Here is a 17920-nt window from a genome sequence, read left to right on the forward strand (position 1 = left end):
GAAGATGTACAGTATGTGAAAGTAGTCACATGGTAGTATAGTGTAGATGTTTTACAGAGCAGTGGAAGATGTACAGTATGTGAAAGTAGTCACATGGTAGTATAGTGTAGATGTTTTACAGAGGAGTGGAAGATGTACAGTATGTGAAAGTGGTCAGAATGTAGTGTTGCATGGTACAGTATAGTATTATGGAATTGTAGTGTACAGCATAGTATGGTAGCATAATATTGCAGAGTACAGTATAGTATTATGGTATTGTAGTGTACAGCATAGTATTATGGTATTGTAGTGTACAGCATAGTATGGTAGTATAGTATTGCACTGTATAGTATGGTAGTATAGTATTACGGAGTACAGTATGGCAGTATAGTATTGCAGAGTGCAGTATAATATTATGGTATTGTAGGGTACAGCATAGTATGGTAGTATAGTATTGCAGACTACAGCATAGTATGGTAGTATAGTATTGCAGAGTACAGTATAGTATTATGGCATTGTAGTGTATAGTATGGTAGTATAGTATTGCAGAGTACAGTACAGTATTGCAGAGTGTAGTATAGTATGGTAGTATAGTATTGCAGACTACAGTAGAGTATTATGGTATTGTGGTGTACAGTATAGTATTGCAGAGTGCAGTATAGCATGGTAGTATAGTATTGCAGAGTACAGTATAGTATGGTAGTATAGTATTGCGGACACAGTATAGTGGAGTACAGTATAGTGGAGTACAGTATAGTGGAGTACAGTATAGTGGCGTACAGAATAGTGGCGTACAGTATAGTGGAGTACAGTATAGTGGAGTACAGAATAGTGGCGTACAGTATAGTGGCGTACAGTATAGTGGAGTACAGTATAGTGGAGTACAGTATAGTGGCGTACAGTATAGTGGAGTACAGTACAGTGGAGTACAGTATAGTGGCGTACAGTATAGTGGAGTACAGAAGTGGCGTACAGTATAGTGGAGTACAGTATAGTGGAGTACAGAATAGTGGCGTACAGTATAGTGGAGTACAGTATAGTGGAGTACAGTATAGTGGAGTACAGTATAGTGGAGTACAGTATAGTGGAGTATAGTATAGTGGAGTACAGTATAGTGGAGCACAGTATAGTGGAGTACAGTATAGTGGAGTACAGTACAGTGGAGTACAGTATAGTGGAGTACAGTATAGTGGAGTACAGTATAGTGGAGTATAGTATAGTGGAGTACAGTACAGTATAGTGGAGTACAGTACAGAATAGTGGAGTACAGTACAGTACAGTATAGTATAGTGGAGTACAGTATAGTGGACAGTATAGTATAGTGGACAGTATGGTGGACAGTACAGTATAGTGGACAGTATGGTGGACAGTACAGTATAGTGGACAGTACAGTATAGTATAGTGGACAGTGTAGTGGACAGTACAGTGGACAGTACAGTATAGTGGACAGTACAGTATAGTGGACAGTACAGTATAGTGGACAGTATGGCGGACAGTACAATATAGTGGACAGTATAGTGGACAGTATGGTGGACAGTACAGTATGGTGGACAGTACAGTATAGTGGACAGTATGGTGGACAGTACATTATAGTGGACAGTACAGTATGGTGGACAGTACAGTATAGTATAGTATAGTGGACAGTGTAGTGGACAGTATGGTGGACAGTACAGTATAGTGGACAGTACAGTATAGTGGACAGTATGGCGGACAGTACAATATAGTGGACAGGATAGTGGACAGTATGGTGGACAGTACAGTATGGTGGACAGTATGGTGGACAGTACAGTATAGTGGACAGTATAGTGGACAGTATGGTGGACAGTACAGTATAGTGGACAGTATGGTGGACAGTATGGTGGACAGTACAGTATATTGGACAGTATGGTGGGCAGTATAGTATAGCGGACAGTACAGTATAGTGGACAGTACAGTATAGTGGACAGTATGGTGGACAGTATGGTGGACAGTACAGTATAGTGGACAGTATGGTGGACAGTATAGTGGACAGTATGGTGGACAGTACAGTATAGTGGACAGTACAGTATAGTGGACAGTATGGTGGACAGTACAGTATAGTGGACAGTACAGTATAGTGGACAGTATAGTATAGTGGACAGTACAGTATGGTGGACAGTACAGTATAGTGGACAGTACAGTATGGTGGACAGTACAGTATAGTGGACAGTATAGTATAGTGGACAGTATAGTGGACAGTATAGTGGACAGTATAGTATAGTGGACAGTATAGTGGACAGTATGGTGGACAGTATGGTGGAGTACAGTATAGTGGACAGTATAGTGGACAGTATGGTGGACAGTATGGTGGAGTACAGTATAGTGGACAGTATAGTGGACAGTATGGTGGACAGTATGGTGGAGTACAGTATAGTGGACAGTATAGTGGACAGTATAGTGGACAGTATGGTGGACAGTATAGTGGACAGTATGGTGGACAGTATAGTATCGTGGACAGTATAGTCGACAGTATAGTGGACAGTATAGGGGACAGAATGGTGGACAGTACAGTATAGTGGACAGTATGGTGGACAGTACAGTATAGTGGACAGTATTGTGGACAGTATAGGGGACAGTATGGTGGACAGTATAGTATCGTGGACAGTATAGTCGACAGTATAGGGGACAGTATGGTGGACAGTATAGTATCGTGGACAGTATAGTCGACAGTATAGGGGACAGTACAGTATAGGGGACAGTATGGTGGACAGTACAGTATAGTGGACAGTATGGTGGACAGTACAGTATAGTGGACAGTATAGGGGACAGTACAGTATAGGGGACAGTATGGTGGACAGTACAGTATAGTGGACAGTATAGGGGACAGTATGGTGGACAGTACAGTATGGTGGACAGTACAGTATAGTGGACAGTATAGTGGACAGTATGGTGGACAGTACAGTATAGGGGACAGTACAGTATAGGGGACAGTATGGTGGACAGTACAGTATAGTGGACAGTATAGTGGACAGTATAGTGGACAGTATAGTGGACAGTATAGTGGACAGTATGGTGGACAGTACAGTATAGTGGACAGTATAGTGGACAGTATAGGGGACAGTATAGTGGACAGTATAGGGGACAGTATAGTGGACAGTATAGTGGACAGTATAGTGGACAGTATAGTGGACAGTATAGGGGACAGTATAGGGGACAGTATAGTGGACAGTACAGTATAGTGGACAGTATAGTGGACAGTATAGTGGACAGTATAGGGGACAGTATAGTGGACAGTATAGTGGACAGTATGGTGGACAGTACAGTATAGTGGACAGTACAGTATAGTGGACAGTATAGTGGACAGTATAGTGGAAAGTATAGGGGACAGTATAGGGGACAGTATAGGGGACAGTATAGGGGACAGTACTGCAAAGAAGGAAGAAAGATACATGACAGAAAGCAGGGGGAGGAGGAGCTGTTTTCAGATAACAGCAGTACAGATTTATTTCTCTTATCAGAGGGAGGTGCCTGAAGAACAAGTGGAGTTCAGAACATGAAAACAGAAAAAAAGAGACCTGAAAACACAGATCTAATAAAGACAGAGTTTACAGATCAAAAGACGACGGAACTAGAACTACAAAATCAGAACTAGAACTACAAAATCAGAACTAGAACTACAAAATCAGAACTAGAACTACAGAATCGGAACTAGAACTACAAAATCAGAACTAGAACTACAGAATCGGAACTAGAACTACAAAATCAGAACTAGAACTACAAAATCAGAACTAGAACTAAAGAATCGGAACTAGAACTACAGAATCAAAACTAGAACTACAGAATCAAAACTAGAACTACAGAATCAGAACTAGAACTACAGAATCAGAACTAGAACTACAGAATCAGAATAACAGAATAAAGAATAGAACAGGAAGAACAGCCTGAACAGCGCTGTTCCAACAGCTGTGTACCCCCCCTCCCCTCCTAACATACAACCCAGCCCTGGGTCAGATACATACGTCAAATAATGTAGAAATCTTGAGGTGCACTTGATTTGGGACAGGCCCGAAGTTAACCCCCCCGACACACCTCAGGTATTTGATCAATCAATCAATCAATATATTTGACGTATGTGTTGGCTCCCAGGTCTGCTACAAACACAAGGTTATCAACACTGACTGCTCAAGTCAAGGAGGTGACAGACGCATTGATTAGTGATCATAGATCCTCTATTTGATCGATGAAATAAACTTGTTTCTTCTTCCTCTCTCTGTATATCTGTGTGTTATCTGCCATTCGTTGAATATCGGGCTCATCGTTTGAGTCGTCGTCGTCGTGATGGCTATCGATCGCTTAGGGCTCAGGCCCGGCTTTGCATGTTGCCGTGGTGATGCTCAGGACTTGATGTTGAGGGCGCGTGCGGACCTCTCGTGGTGCCAGTCCCTCAGACGGGCGTAACGGGGGCTCTGAATCTCTGTAAGGAACTTTTCCCTAACCACCCCGAGAGAAAGAGAAGAGAGAGAGGTGGGGAGAGAGAAAAGTGGGAGGAAATGAAGACAGAAATATGTCGAACAGACACAGGATTCACCATGCAACGGAAAAACTACATCACGACTCAATACGGTAAAACTACATCACGACTCAATACGGTAAAACTACATCACAAATCAATACGGTAAAACTACATCACGACTCAATACGGTAAAACTACATCACAACTCATTACGGTGAAACCACATCACACTACATCACGACTCAATACGGTAAAACCACATCACAACTCAATATGGTAAAACCACATCACACTACATCACGACTCAATACGGTAAAACCACATCACACTACATCACGACTCAATACGGTAAAACTACATCACAACTCAATACGGTACAACTACATCACAACTCATTACGGTGAAACCACATCACACTACATCACGACTCAATACGGTAAAACCACATCAGACTACATCACGACTCAATACGGTAAAACTACATCACAACTCAATACGGTAAAACCACATCACACTACATCACGACTCAATACGGTGAAACTACATCACAACTCAATACGGTAAAACTACATCACAACTCAATACGGTAAAACTACATCACAACTCAATACGGTAAAACTACATCACAACTCAATACGGTAAAACTACATCACAACTCATTACGGTAAAACCACATCACACTACATCACGACTCAATACGGTAAAACTACATCACAACTCAATACGGTAAAACTACATCACAACTCAATACGGTAAAACCACATCACACTACATCACAACTCAATACGGTAAAACTACATCACAACTCAATACGGTAAAACCACATCACACTACATCACAACTCAATACGGTGAAACTACATCACAACTCATTACGGTAAAACCACATCACACTACATCACAACTCAATACGGTGAAACTACATCACAACTCAATACGATAAAACTACATCACAACTCAATACGGTAAAACTACATCACAACTCAATACGGTAAAACTACATCACAACTCATTACGGTAAAACCACATCACGACTCAATACGGTAAAACCACATCAGACTACATCACGACTCAATACGGTAAAACTACATCACAACTCAATACGGTAAAACCACATCACACTACATCACGACTCAATACGGTGAAACTACATCACAACTCAATACGGTAAAACTACATCACAACTCAATACGGTAAAACTACATCACAACTCATTACGGTAAAACCACATCACACTACATCACGACTCAATACGGTAAAACTACATCACGACTCAATACGGTAAAACTACATCACGACTCAATACGGTAAAACTACATCACAACTCAATACGGTAAAACTACATCACAACTCAATACGGTAAAACTACATCACAACTCAATACGGTAAAACCACATCACGACTCAATACGGTAAAACCACATCACACTACATCACGACTCAATACGGTAAAACTACATCACAACTCAATACGGTAAAACCACATCACAACTCAATACGGTAAAACCACATCACGACTCAATACGGTAAAACCACATCACGACTCAATACGGTGAAACTACATCACAACTCAATACGGTACAACTACATCACAACTCAATACGGTAAAACTACATCACAACTCAATACTGTAAAACTACATCACAAATCAATACGGTAAAACCACATCACAACTGAATACGGTAAAACTACATCACAACTCAATACGGTGAAACTACATCACAACCATCACAACTCAATACGGTAAAACTACATCACAACCATCACAACTCAATACGGTGAAACTACATCACAACTCAATACGGTAAAACTACATCACAACTCAATACGGTAAAATCACATCCACAACTCATTACGGTAAAACCACATCCACAACTCATTACGGTAAAACCACATCCACAACTCATTACGGTAAAACCACATCCACAACTCATTACGGTAAAACCACATCCACAACTCATTACGGTAAAACCACATCCACAACTCATTACGGTAAAACCACATCACAACTCAATACGGGAAAGTGGTCCTGGAAAAAGATTTGTATATCTCACCAAACCACCTGTATCTCTCACCAAACCACCTGTATATCTCACCAAACCACCTGTATATCTCACCAAACCACCTGTATATCTCACCAAACCACATGTATCTCACCAAACCACCTGTATATCTCACCAAACCACCTGTATATCTCACCAAACCACCTGTATATCTCACCAAACCATCTGTATATCTCACACACCAAACCACCTGTATAACTCACCAAACCACCTGTATATCTCACCAAACCACCTGTATATCTCACCAAACCACCTGTATCTCTCACCAAACCACCTGTATATCTCACCAAACCACCTGTATATCTCACCAAACCACCTGTATATCTCACCAAACCACCTGTATATCTCACCAAACCACATGTATCTCACCAAACCACCTGTATATCTCACCAAACCACCTGTATATCTCACCAAGCCACCTGTATATCTCACCAAACCATCTGTATATCTCACACACCAAACCACCTGTATAACTCACCAAACCACCTGTATATCTCACCAAACCACCTGTATATCTCACCAAACCACCTGTATCTCTCACCAAACCACCTGTATATCTCACCAAACCACCTGTATATCTCTCACCAAACCACCTGTATATCTCACACACCAAACCACCTGTATATCTCACACACCAAACCACCTGTATATCTCACCAAACCATCTGTATAACTCACCAAACCATCTGTATATCTCACCAAACCACATGTATAACTCACACACCAACTAGATGTGATATCACACAGACTAAACCAGTCAGCTGTAGATATCACACAGACTAAACCAGTCAGCTGTAGATATCACACAGACTAAACCAGTCAGCTGTAGATATCACACAGACTAAACCAGTCAGCTGTAGATATCACACAGACTAAACCAGTCAGCTGTAGATATCACACAGACTAAACCAGTCAGCTGTAGATATCACACAGACTAAACCAGTCAGCTGTAGATATCACACAGACTAAACCAGTCAGCTGTAGACATCACACAGACTAAACCAGTCAGCTGTAGATATCACACAGACTAAACTAGTCAGCTGTAGATATCACACAGACTAAACCAGAGTCAGCTGTAGATATCACACAGACTAAACCAGGCAGCTGTAGATATCACACAGGCATAGCTTTATAAACACACAGGTTTTATAAACACACAGGCTGTTTACCTGGCCCTCTTCATTGTCTCATCGTCTGGGTCCTGCACTGAGAGAGCCAGGGGGAAACACAGTATCAGAACGACCTGATTACATTTTACACTGATGTTAAGATACAACCATTGACTCCTTTCTGGGGCCCTGTGTAAACGTTCTCACCCTCTCTCCTGGGCCTCTAGTCCCATCTGGGGCCACGTGTAAACATTTTCTCCTGGGCCTTTAGTCCCATCTGGGGCCCCGTGTAAACGTTCTCTCCCTCTCTCCTGGGCCTCATGTCCCATCTGGGGCCCCGTGTAAACATTCTCTCCCTCTCTCCTGGGCCTCTTGTCCCATCTGGGGCCCCGTGTAAACTTTCTCTCCCTCTCTCCTGGGCCTCTAGTCCCATCTGGGGCCCCGTGTAAACGTTCTCTCCTGGGCCTCTAGGCCCATCTGGGGTCCCGCGTAAATGTTCTCTCCCTCTCTCCTGGGCCTCATGTCCCATCTGGGGCCCCGTGTAAACATTCTCTCCCTCTCTCCTGGGCCTCTTGTCCCATCTGGGGCCCCGTGTAAACTTTCTCTCCCTCTCTCCTGGGCCTCTAGTCCCATCTGGGGCCCCGTGTAAACGTTCTCTCCCTCTCTCCTGGGCCTCTAGTCCCATCTGGGGCCCCGTGTAAACATTCTCTCCCTCTCTCCTGGGCCTCTAGTCCCATCTGGGGCCCCGTGTAAACATTCTCTCCCTCTCTCCTGGGCCTCTAGTCCCATCTGGGGCCCCGTGTAAACGTTCTCTCCCTTTCTCCTGGGCCTCTAGGCCCATCTGGGCCCCGTGTAAACATTCTCTCCTGGGCCTCTAGTCCCATCTGGGGCCCCGTGTAAACATTCTTTCCCTCACTCCTGGGCCTCTAGTCCCATCTGGGGCCCCGTGTAAACATTCTTTCCCTCACTCCTGGGCCTCTAGTCCCATCTGGGGCCCCGTGTAAACATTTTTTCCCTCACTCCTGGGCCTCTAGTCCCATCTGGGGCCCCGTGTAAACATTCTTTCCCTCACACCTGGGCCTCTAGTCCCATCTGGGGCCCCGTGTAAACATTCTTTCCCTCACTCCTGGGCCTCTAGTCCCATCTGGGGCCCAGTGTAAACATTCTCTCCTGGGCATCTAGCCCCATCTGGGGCCCCGTGTAAACATTATCACCCTCTCTCCTGGGCTTCTCGTCCTCTTTGGACCACTGACACCTTTCTCTCAACTACACTTACATGTTTTAAAGAATAGAGAAATGTCAAATGGTATATAATTGTCTATGTACAGTATTGTAACAATGTTCAAGTAGTTGAAGTGTGGAAGGGAAGATAAATAAACAGATAAATATAGTTTATATTTACAATGTTGTTTGTTCTCCACTGGTTGCCCTTTTCTCATGGCAACAGGCCACACCTCTTGCTGCTGTGACGGCACATTGCATTACTTCGCCGAACAGATATGGGAGTTTGTCAATGTTTAATTTGTTTTCTAATTCTTTGTGGATCTGTGTAATCTGAGGGAAATATGTCTCTCTAATATGGTCATACATTAGGCAGGAGGTTAGGAAGTGCATCTCAGTTTCCACCTCATTTTGTGGGCAGTGTGCACATAGCCTGTCTTCTCTTGAGAGCCATGTCTGCCTACGGCGGCCTTTCTCAATAGCAAGGCTATGCTCACTCAGTCTGTACATAGTCAAAGCTTTCCTCAAGTTTGGGTCAGTCACAGTGGTCAGGTATTCTGCCAATGTGTACTCTCTGTTTAGGGCCAGTCACAGTGGTCAGGTATTCTGCCACTCTCTGTTTAGGGTCAGTCACAGTGGTCAGGTATTCTGCCACTCTCTGTTTAGGGTCAGTCACAGTGGTCAGGTATTCTGCCACTGTGTACTCTCTGTTTAGGGCCAGTCACAGTGGTCAGGTATTCTGCCACTCTCTGTTTAGGGTCAGTCACAGTGGTCAGGTATTCTGCCACTGTGTACTCTCTGTTTAGAGCCAAATAGCATTCTAGTTTGCTCTGTTTTTTAGTTGATCCTTTCCAATGTGTACTCTCTGTTTAGAGCCAAATAGCATTCTAGTTTGCTCTGTTTTTTAGTTGATCCTTTCCAATGTGTACTCTCTGTTTAGAGCCAAATAGCATTCTAGTTTGCTCTGTTTTTTAGTTGATCCTTTCCAATGTGTACTCTCTGTTTAGGGCCAAATAGCATTCTAGTTTGCTCTGTTTTTTAGTTGATCCTTTCCAGTATGTAAAACTGTTATCTTTTTGCTTCCTTATAATATGGTTTAGTCTAAATGTGTTTTCTGTCCGACAGGAAGTCTATGGTCTGTTTGTGAACAGAGCCCCAGAACCAGCTGGCTGAGGAGATTCATCTCCATGTATATCTCTCTGTAGGTGAGGGATTTGTGGTGGGTTTTGTGAATTTTTGGTTGGTTAGTAAGATCCCAGACCTCACAACCATTCTGGGCAATGGGTTGAATAACAGATTGAAGTATTTTGTGCCAGATCCTAATTGGGATATAGAGTTTGATGTTCCTTTTGATGGTGTAGAAGGCACTTCTAAGAGGCCTCGTCTCTTAGATCCTTCAAATCCTTGTGGAAGTTACCTGTGGTGCTGATGTTTAGGCTGAGGTAGGTGTAATTCTTTATGTGCTCTAGGGCAGCCAGTCTATTTTTAAATTTGTAATTGTTGTCTTGGCTACTGGACATTTTTTTTTTAAACAACTATTTTTGTCTTACTGAGATTCACTGTCTATCTGGGCACAAGTCTGACAAAATCTGTGCAGAAGATCTAGGTGCTGCTGTAGACCCTCCTTGGTTGGGGACAGATCTAGGTGCTGCTATAGACCCTCCTTGGTTGGGGACAGATCTAGGTGCTGTTGTAGACCCTCCTTGGTTGGGGACAGATCTAGGTGCTGCTGTAGACCCTCCTTGGTTGGTGACAGAAGCACCAGATCATCAGCAAACAGGAGACATTTGATTTCCAAGTCCGGCAAGGTGAGGCCCGGTTGCTGCAGACTGTTCTAGTGCCCTCGCCAATTTGTTGATATTTTTTATGTTGAAGAGGGTCTTCTCTCTCTCGACCACTGACTCACTGTAGTCGGTGCCTGTGAGCTGGGCCAGCATGCGGAAGGACCGGGACTGGGTAGTGCCTGTGTGGGGCTGCCAATCCTGAGTGTCCTCGATCAGCCTCTTCTTGCTGCGGTCGTTGGGGATGAACATGGGGATGCCTTCCACCCGCAGACCGTGCCTAGTACACACCACAACGTCACCACAACGTTAATATAACGTTGAACGGAACATGCACAGTACACGCTCAACGTTCCAACAACATTAACATAACAAACCGTGCCTAGTACACACCCCAAAGTCACCACAACGTTAATATAACGTTAAACGGGCCATGCATAGTACACGCTCAACGTTCCCACAACGTTCCAACAACGTTAACATAACAAACCGTGCCTAGTACACACCCCAACGTCACCACAATGTTAATATAACGTTAAACGGACCATGCATAATACACGCTCAACGTTCCCACAACGTTCCAACAAAACACTACTATATAAACACACTACTATATAAACACACTACTATATAGACACACTACTATATAGACACACTACTATATAGACACACTACTATATAGACACACTACTATATAGACACACTACTATATAGACACCGTGTCAATACGTCCCCTCTGACACCGTGTCAATACGTCCCCTCTGACACCGTGTCAATACGTCCCCTCTGACACCGTGTCAATACGTCCCCTCTGACACCGTGTCAATACGTCCCCTCTGACACCGTGTCAATACGTCCCCTCTGACACCGTGTCAATACGTCCCCTCTGACACCGTGTCAATACGTCCCCTCTGACACCGTGTCAATACGTCCCCTCTGACACCGTGTCAATACGTCCCCTCTGACACCGTGTCAATATGTCCCCTCTGACACCGTTCCTACGTGTCAATATGTCCCCTCTAGCATGGCTCTAGTGACCAGCGGTCAAATAGGTTGGACCATAATGCATCTGTCTCTTACTTCTCGTGTTGGTAAATCTGGCGGTCATAGAAAGCTTGATCATCTCTGCAGGGGGGAGGAGGACGAGGAGTAGATGAGGCAGGGATGAAGAAAATAAGGGGGGAAGTGGCAGGAGGAAGAGGAGAGGGAGGAGGAGAGTGGAAAGAGGGAGGGCAGGAGGAAGAGGGCAGGAGGGAGAGGATGAGAGGAAGAGGAACAGAAGAGAGGAGAGGATGAGAGGAGGGAGGGAGGGTGGGCAAGAATAGAGGTTGAGAGGAGGGAGGTAGGGAGGGCAGGAGGAAGAGGGGAAGAAAGGAGGGAGGGCAGGAGGAAGAGGAGAGTAGTAGAAGACAGAGGGAACAAGAAATGACAGGAGAATGAGAGACATACTGTTAGATAAAGAATTAATGAACTATGTTACTGCTGAACTATGTCACTGCTGAACATTGTTACTGTTACTACTGCTAAGAGAAAAACCTTCACTAATCATTACTAACCACTAGCTCAGATACTGACAGGAAGTCTATGATTTAACATTCAAGTAAAAAGGAAGTAAAGAGAGTTTACTGACTTCTCATCCATCTGCGGAGTGAAGGAAGAGAAGAAGAAAGGAGATAACAGAGAAGGAGAGAGGAGGAGAAGAAGAGAACGAGAGAGGAGGAGAAGGAGAGAGGAGAAAAGGAGAAGAGAGAACAGAAAGAAGATGGGGGGGGGGTCAGTTTGGAAAAACAAGACAACAGTTTTGTTAGAACTTGTCAAATCGACAATAGTTGCAGAGAACAGTCAACAGTGAGGAGACAGAGACGTTGTGGGATGCAGAGTATCGTGCAGTGGGGTGAAAACACACACAGGTTTTCATTGTTGACGGGTTCTGTCAGAGTGACAGCACGGGGTGTTCCGATGGCTGTCACACAAAAGGCAGGCTGTGTGACACATCTGGAACGCATCGTGTCCCCGTCTCCCTCTCCCTGATTCAGAACAGATCCGTTTCAAGTTGATGTCTGCATTGAGTGTTAACTTTAATTAACTTCTAAAACGATGTATTTATTTCTCCTTTGTTTAAAAACACTTTTTTTTTTAAATGTTTTTTTTACAATAATTATCTGACCTGTATTTTTAAATCCATCAAATGGTGTACAATTCCAATATCTACGCAGAAAGTAAAGTTATTTACGACCAACCATAAAGCCAAATATGTCCCTTGCATTCTATAACAATATAGTAATAAATGGTGTGTGATTGGACTGATGACATCATGACAGCTCTGTGCAAATACACCAGACCTGCTAGTGTACAACATGCCTAGACATTGGACACGTTCCCTGCTTTGTTCCGTATCACCCAAACAATCTATCACGCCCATAAACTAGATTACTACTGTGTAGTGGAAAGGCCTCAAATTCAACCTGGTTTTCTGAAGAATAAAAAATCTGACAGAAGGATTGGGATATATTTCATTTCAACTCAGGAAGTAAACTGGTAATTCCAATTTTCCTCAATTTTCCTTGGAATTTCCGTTTACTTCCTGAATGGAAATGGAATTGACCCGAACCCTATAGAACGCTGTTTGCGTATTTGCACGTCAAAAAAAAGTTACGTCGAATTAACACTATTCGACGCGTCAGCTAGCCATCTTTAGCTTGGTACCTGTCTGGAAGCAATGCAACCAGCCTTAAAACAATGACCAGAAACTGCAATCATTTTCAATATTATTAGCAATGACTAAGTATTAGCTAGGCAGCCACTTGTTCATGAACTTAACTGGCCAGCTAGATAACGAAGTAAAAAAGCTAGCCAGTTGCCTAGCCTTGTTGCCACAAGCTAACGTTAATGTGACCATTACCAACCAAATACAAAAACTGTCTTATAAATTAGAGGAATTTTAGACGACAACGTGTAGCTAGATAGTTAGCCAAATATAGCTACTGAAACAGATATCATTTTGATATGTTTTAGGGGGAAAACATTGTCTGCGTCCATCAGCTAGCTATCTTTTTTTCCTGACCAACACCGTCCCAGAGTCTGACTCGTTTGGCAGCGGCAGGTACGTAAAGACAAAACACTACCAGCATCATAACGAACTGGTGAATCGCTGTTAGATATGAAATATGGTGTAGTAAATCTGTAATAACTTAGTGAAAACAACATTTATGAACGTGTTCAATTATTAAAATGTGACCTTCAGTCATATTCAGGTTCTTGATTGGTCAACAAGCGTAGCTGATGCGTCAAATAGTGTTATTTGGTGTGCATCTTCTTCTTTTTTTTTACTGAAAAACGCCAAGACCCAAATGGTATCCCATATAACCCTGCCTTGTAGCAGGTCACAGATTCGTTCTGAACAGGAACAGTAGGAGTTGTCCTCTGTCATAAAGAAAACAGCTGTGTGAAGGAGTGGCAGTTTAGTATCCTGCTGAATAATGTGGAGGGCAACCTAATCCACAAAACATACTGGAGGACAGGCGGCTGGAGGACAGGCGGCTGGAGGACAGACGGCTGGAGGACAGACGGATGGAGGACAGACGGCTGGAGGACAGGCGGCTGGAGGACAGGCGGCTGGAGGACAGACGGCAGGAGGACAGACGGCTGGAGGACAGGCGGCTGGAGGACAGACGGCTGGAGGACAGACGGCTGGAGGACAGACGGCTGGAGGACAGACGGATGGAGGACAGACGGATGGAGGACAGACGGATGGAGGACAGACGGCTGGAGGACAGACGGCTGGAGGACAGACTACTCCTTTAAACTTCAAGTACTTAAGTGTGTAATTTAATAACTTTTCAAAAACAAATTTATACTGCATCTTTAAAACTGTTTACGACAATTGTATGACTCTTCAAAGATGAGATTCATATGGTCTTGTAAAAAACACTGGTTGAAGTTGGAGCTATTTTCACAATAGCGTCAACCGTTTCTAGTGTCATAAACCCTCATTTTCTCTTTCTCAGTAATGCTGCATTTGAGACAGAATACAGACGTGGCCTCAACGGTTCATAACAACTTGCTCGTGTTTCTAACCTTTATCTCTCTCTATCTATGACGTGTTTTAGACCGTGGAAGAATGAGCGCTATACAGGCCAGGGGTTCATGTCCGTGTGACTTCTCCAAGTAAGGCTAGTTCGGTAACACAGCACCACCACAGTAAAAACCATCCTGACAGCTCAGCAGATTCTAAACGAAAGGATCCTGAGCACAGCACAGCGCGGCTAAATACAGTCACAGACAACATCTAGACCTTTCCAAAAAGTCAGACCTTAACCCATCCTATCCCTTCCCCCAACCGTAAACCCCAGACCGTGAACCAAGTATCAGACATGGAACAAGGTTAGCAAACTCCTTCAAACTTTCCCCAAACTGCCAGGTTATCTAGAAATCCTGATCAGAGGACTCTGGATTTCCTACTCCCTCCTGATTGGAGGACTCTGGATTTCCTACTCCCTCCTGATTGGAGGAATCTTCCAAAAGGGTTTGTATAAAAGCCTGGATATCCCCCCCCCCCCCATCTGGAACAGTAACACCTGGTCAGACCACCCTGTGTAGTTTAAGCCCCCCCCCCCCCCCCCTCCCATCTGGAACAGTAACACCTGGTCAGACCACCCTGTGTAGTTTAAGGCCCCCCCCCCTCCCCATCTGGAACAGTAACACCTGGTCAGACCACCCTGGCTAGTTTAAGCCCCCCCCCCCCCATCTGGAACAGTAACACCTGGTAAGACCACCCTGTGTAGTTTAAGCCCCCCCATCTGGAACAGTAACACCTGGTCAGACCACCCTGTGTAGTTTAAGCCCCCCCCCCCCATCTGGAACAGTAACACCTGGTCAGACCACCCTGGGTAGTTTAAGGCCCCCCCCCCCATCTGGAACAGTAACACCTGGTCAGACCACCCTGGGTAGTTTAAGGCCCCCCCAATCTGGAACAGTAACACCTGGTCAGACCACCCTGGGTAGTTTAAGGTACTTTATAAGTAGGGCACAACCTTTGACCAGAGCTATATACTGAGTGTACAAAACATTAAGGACACCTTCCTAATATTGAGTTGCAAACCCACCCGCCTCAATGGGATACTGGCAAAGAGGATGTTCTCTATCTCTCTCTAGCCAATAAGACAAAGAGAATGTTCTCTCTCTCTCTCTCTAGCCAATAAGACAAAGAGAATGTTCTCTCTCTCTCTCTCTAGCCAATAAGACAAAGAGAATGTTCTCTCTCTCTCTCTAGCCAATAAGACAAAGAGAATGTTCTCTCTCTCTCTCTAGCCAATAAGACAAAGAGAATGTTCTCTCTCTAGCCAATAAGACAAAGAGAATGTTCTCTCTCTCTAGCCAACAAGACAAAGAGAATGTTCTCTCTCTCTCTAGCCAATAAGACAAATAGAATGTTCTCTCTCTAGCCAATAAGACAAAGAGAATGTTCTCTCTCTAGCCAATAAGACAAAGAGAATGTTCTCTCTCTAGCCAATAAGACAAAGAGAATGTTCTCTCTCTAGCCAATAAGACAAAGAGAATGTTCTCTCTCTCTCTCTAGCCAATAAGACAAAGAGAATGTTCTCTCTCTAGCCAATAAGACAAAGAGAATGTTCTCTCTCTAGCCAATAAGACAAAGAGAATGTTCTCTCTCTAGCCAATAAGACAAAGAGAATGTTCTCTCTCTAGCCAATAAGACAGAGAATGTTCTCTCTCTAGCCAATAAGACAGAGAATGTTCTCTCTCTAGCCAATAAGACAAAGAGAATGTTCTCTCTCTAGCCAATAAGACAAAGAGAATGTTCTCTCTCTAGCCAATAAGACAAAGAGAATGTTCTCTCTCTCTCTAGCCAATAAGACAAAGAGAATGTTCTCTCTAGCCAATAAGACAAAGAGAATGTTCTCTCTCTAGCCAATAAGACAAAGAGAATGTTCTCTCTCTAGCCAATAAGACAAAGAGAATGTTCTCTCTCTAGCCAATAAGACAAAGATAATGTTCTCTCTCTAGCCAATAAGACAAAGAGAATGTTCTCTCTCTAGCCAATAAGACAAAGAGAATGTTCTCTCTCTAGCCAATAAGACAAAGAGAATGTTCTCTCTCTAGCCAATAAGACACAGTTGAAACATTCGGCTGTTGGAAGTTCATTTTATTTCCTGTATTCTACTCAACAGTCTGGTCCCAACAGACCAGGAGAAGACATCTTCTGATTAGATCCTCAGATCATACGACAACTTAACCTTCCCTCTTGAAATGTGCAGTCAGCAATTTCTACTCCCCAGAGAGTTACATGAATGACTTGTTTAACTCAAATCCCGTGAAAACATTTGGTCTGTCCTCTCTCTCAGAGGAGGAGTCATGTTTGGTCTTTCCTCTCTCTCTCAGAGGAGGAGTCGTGTTTGGTCTGTCCTCTCTCTCAGAGGAGGAGTCGTGTTTGGTCTGTCCTCTCTCTCAGAGGAGGAGTCGTGTTTGGTCTGTCCTCTCTCTCAGAGGAGGAGTCGTGTTTGGTCTTTCCTCTCTCTCTCAGAGGAGGAGTCGTGTTTGGTCTGTCCTCTCTCTCTCAGAGGAGGAGTCGTGTTTGGTCTGTCCTCTCTCTCAGAGGAGGAGTCGTGTTTGGTCTGTCCTCTCTCTCAGAGGAGGAGTCGTGTTTGGTCTGTCCTCTCTCTCAGAGGAGGAGTCGTGTTTGGTCTGTCCTCTCTCTCAGAGGAGGAGTCGTGTTTGGTCTGTCCTCTCTCTCAGAGGAGGAGTCGTGTTTGGTCTGTCCTCTCTCTCAGAGGAGGAGTCGTGTTTGGTCTGTCCCCTCTCTCAGAGGAGGAGTCGTGTTTGGTCTGTCCTCTCTCTCAGAGGAGGAGTTGTGTTTGGTCTGTCCTCTCTCTCAGAGGAGTCGTGTTTGGTCTGTCCTCTCTCTCAGAGGAGGAGTCGTGTTTGGTCTGTCCTCTCTCTCAGAGGAGGAGTCGTGTTTGGTCTGTCCCCTCTCTCAGAGGAGGAGTCGTGTTTGGTCTGTCCTTTCTCTCAGAGGAGGAGTCGTGTTTGGTCTGTCCTCTCTCTCAGAGGAGGAGTCATGTTTGGTCTTTCCTCTCTCAGAGGAGGAGTCGTGTTTGGTCTGTCCTCTCTTTCAGAGGAGGAGTCGTGTTTGGTCTGTCCTCTCTCTCAGAGGAGGAGTCGTGTTTGGTCTGTCCTCTCTCTCAGAGGAGGAGTTGTGTTTGGTCTGTCCTCTCTCTCAGAGGAGTCGTGTTTGGTCTGTCCTCTCTCTCAGAGGAGGAGTCATGTTTGGTCTGTCCTTTC

At 44.3% G+C, this 17920-nt stretch overlaps 1 protein-coding gene across 7 annotated transcripts in view; it reads right to left on the reverse strand.

Annotated features, from left to right (window-relative positions):
* The window catches only part of LOC109885524 (PDZ and LIM domain protein 7), a 123787-nt gene that overhangs the window by 27928 nt on the left and 77939 nt on the right, over positions 1 to 17920 (reverse strand). Inside the window, exons 6-9 of one of the 7 annotated variants that reach the window (XM_031789494.1) lie at positions 11702 to 11746; positions 10747 to 10901; positions 7680 to 7716; positions 3404 to 4428 (exon numbers count right to left, since the gene is read on the reverse strand). The exons of the other annotated variants lie outside the window; for them this stretch is intronic. Of the exons in view, the coding sequence (XP_031645354.1) occupies positions 4332 to 4428; positions 7680 to 7716; positions 10747 to 10901; positions 11702 to 11746 (334 nt within the window). The 3' untranslated portion in view covers positions 3404 to 4331. Of the gene's footprint in view, positions 1 to 3403; positions 4429 to 7679; positions 7717 to 10746; positions 10902 to 11701; positions 11747 to 17920 lie in introns of those variants that run through there. 7 annotated transcript variants of the gene reach the window in all.

This window comes from Oncorhynchus kisutch, linkage group LG15 (assembly GCF_002021735.2).
Source record: "Oncorhynchus kisutch isolate 150728-3 linkage group LG15, Okis_V2, whole genome shotgun sequence".
NCBI lineage: Eukaryota > Metazoa > Chordata > Actinopteri > Salmoniformes > Salmonidae > Oncorhynchus > Oncorhynchus kisutch.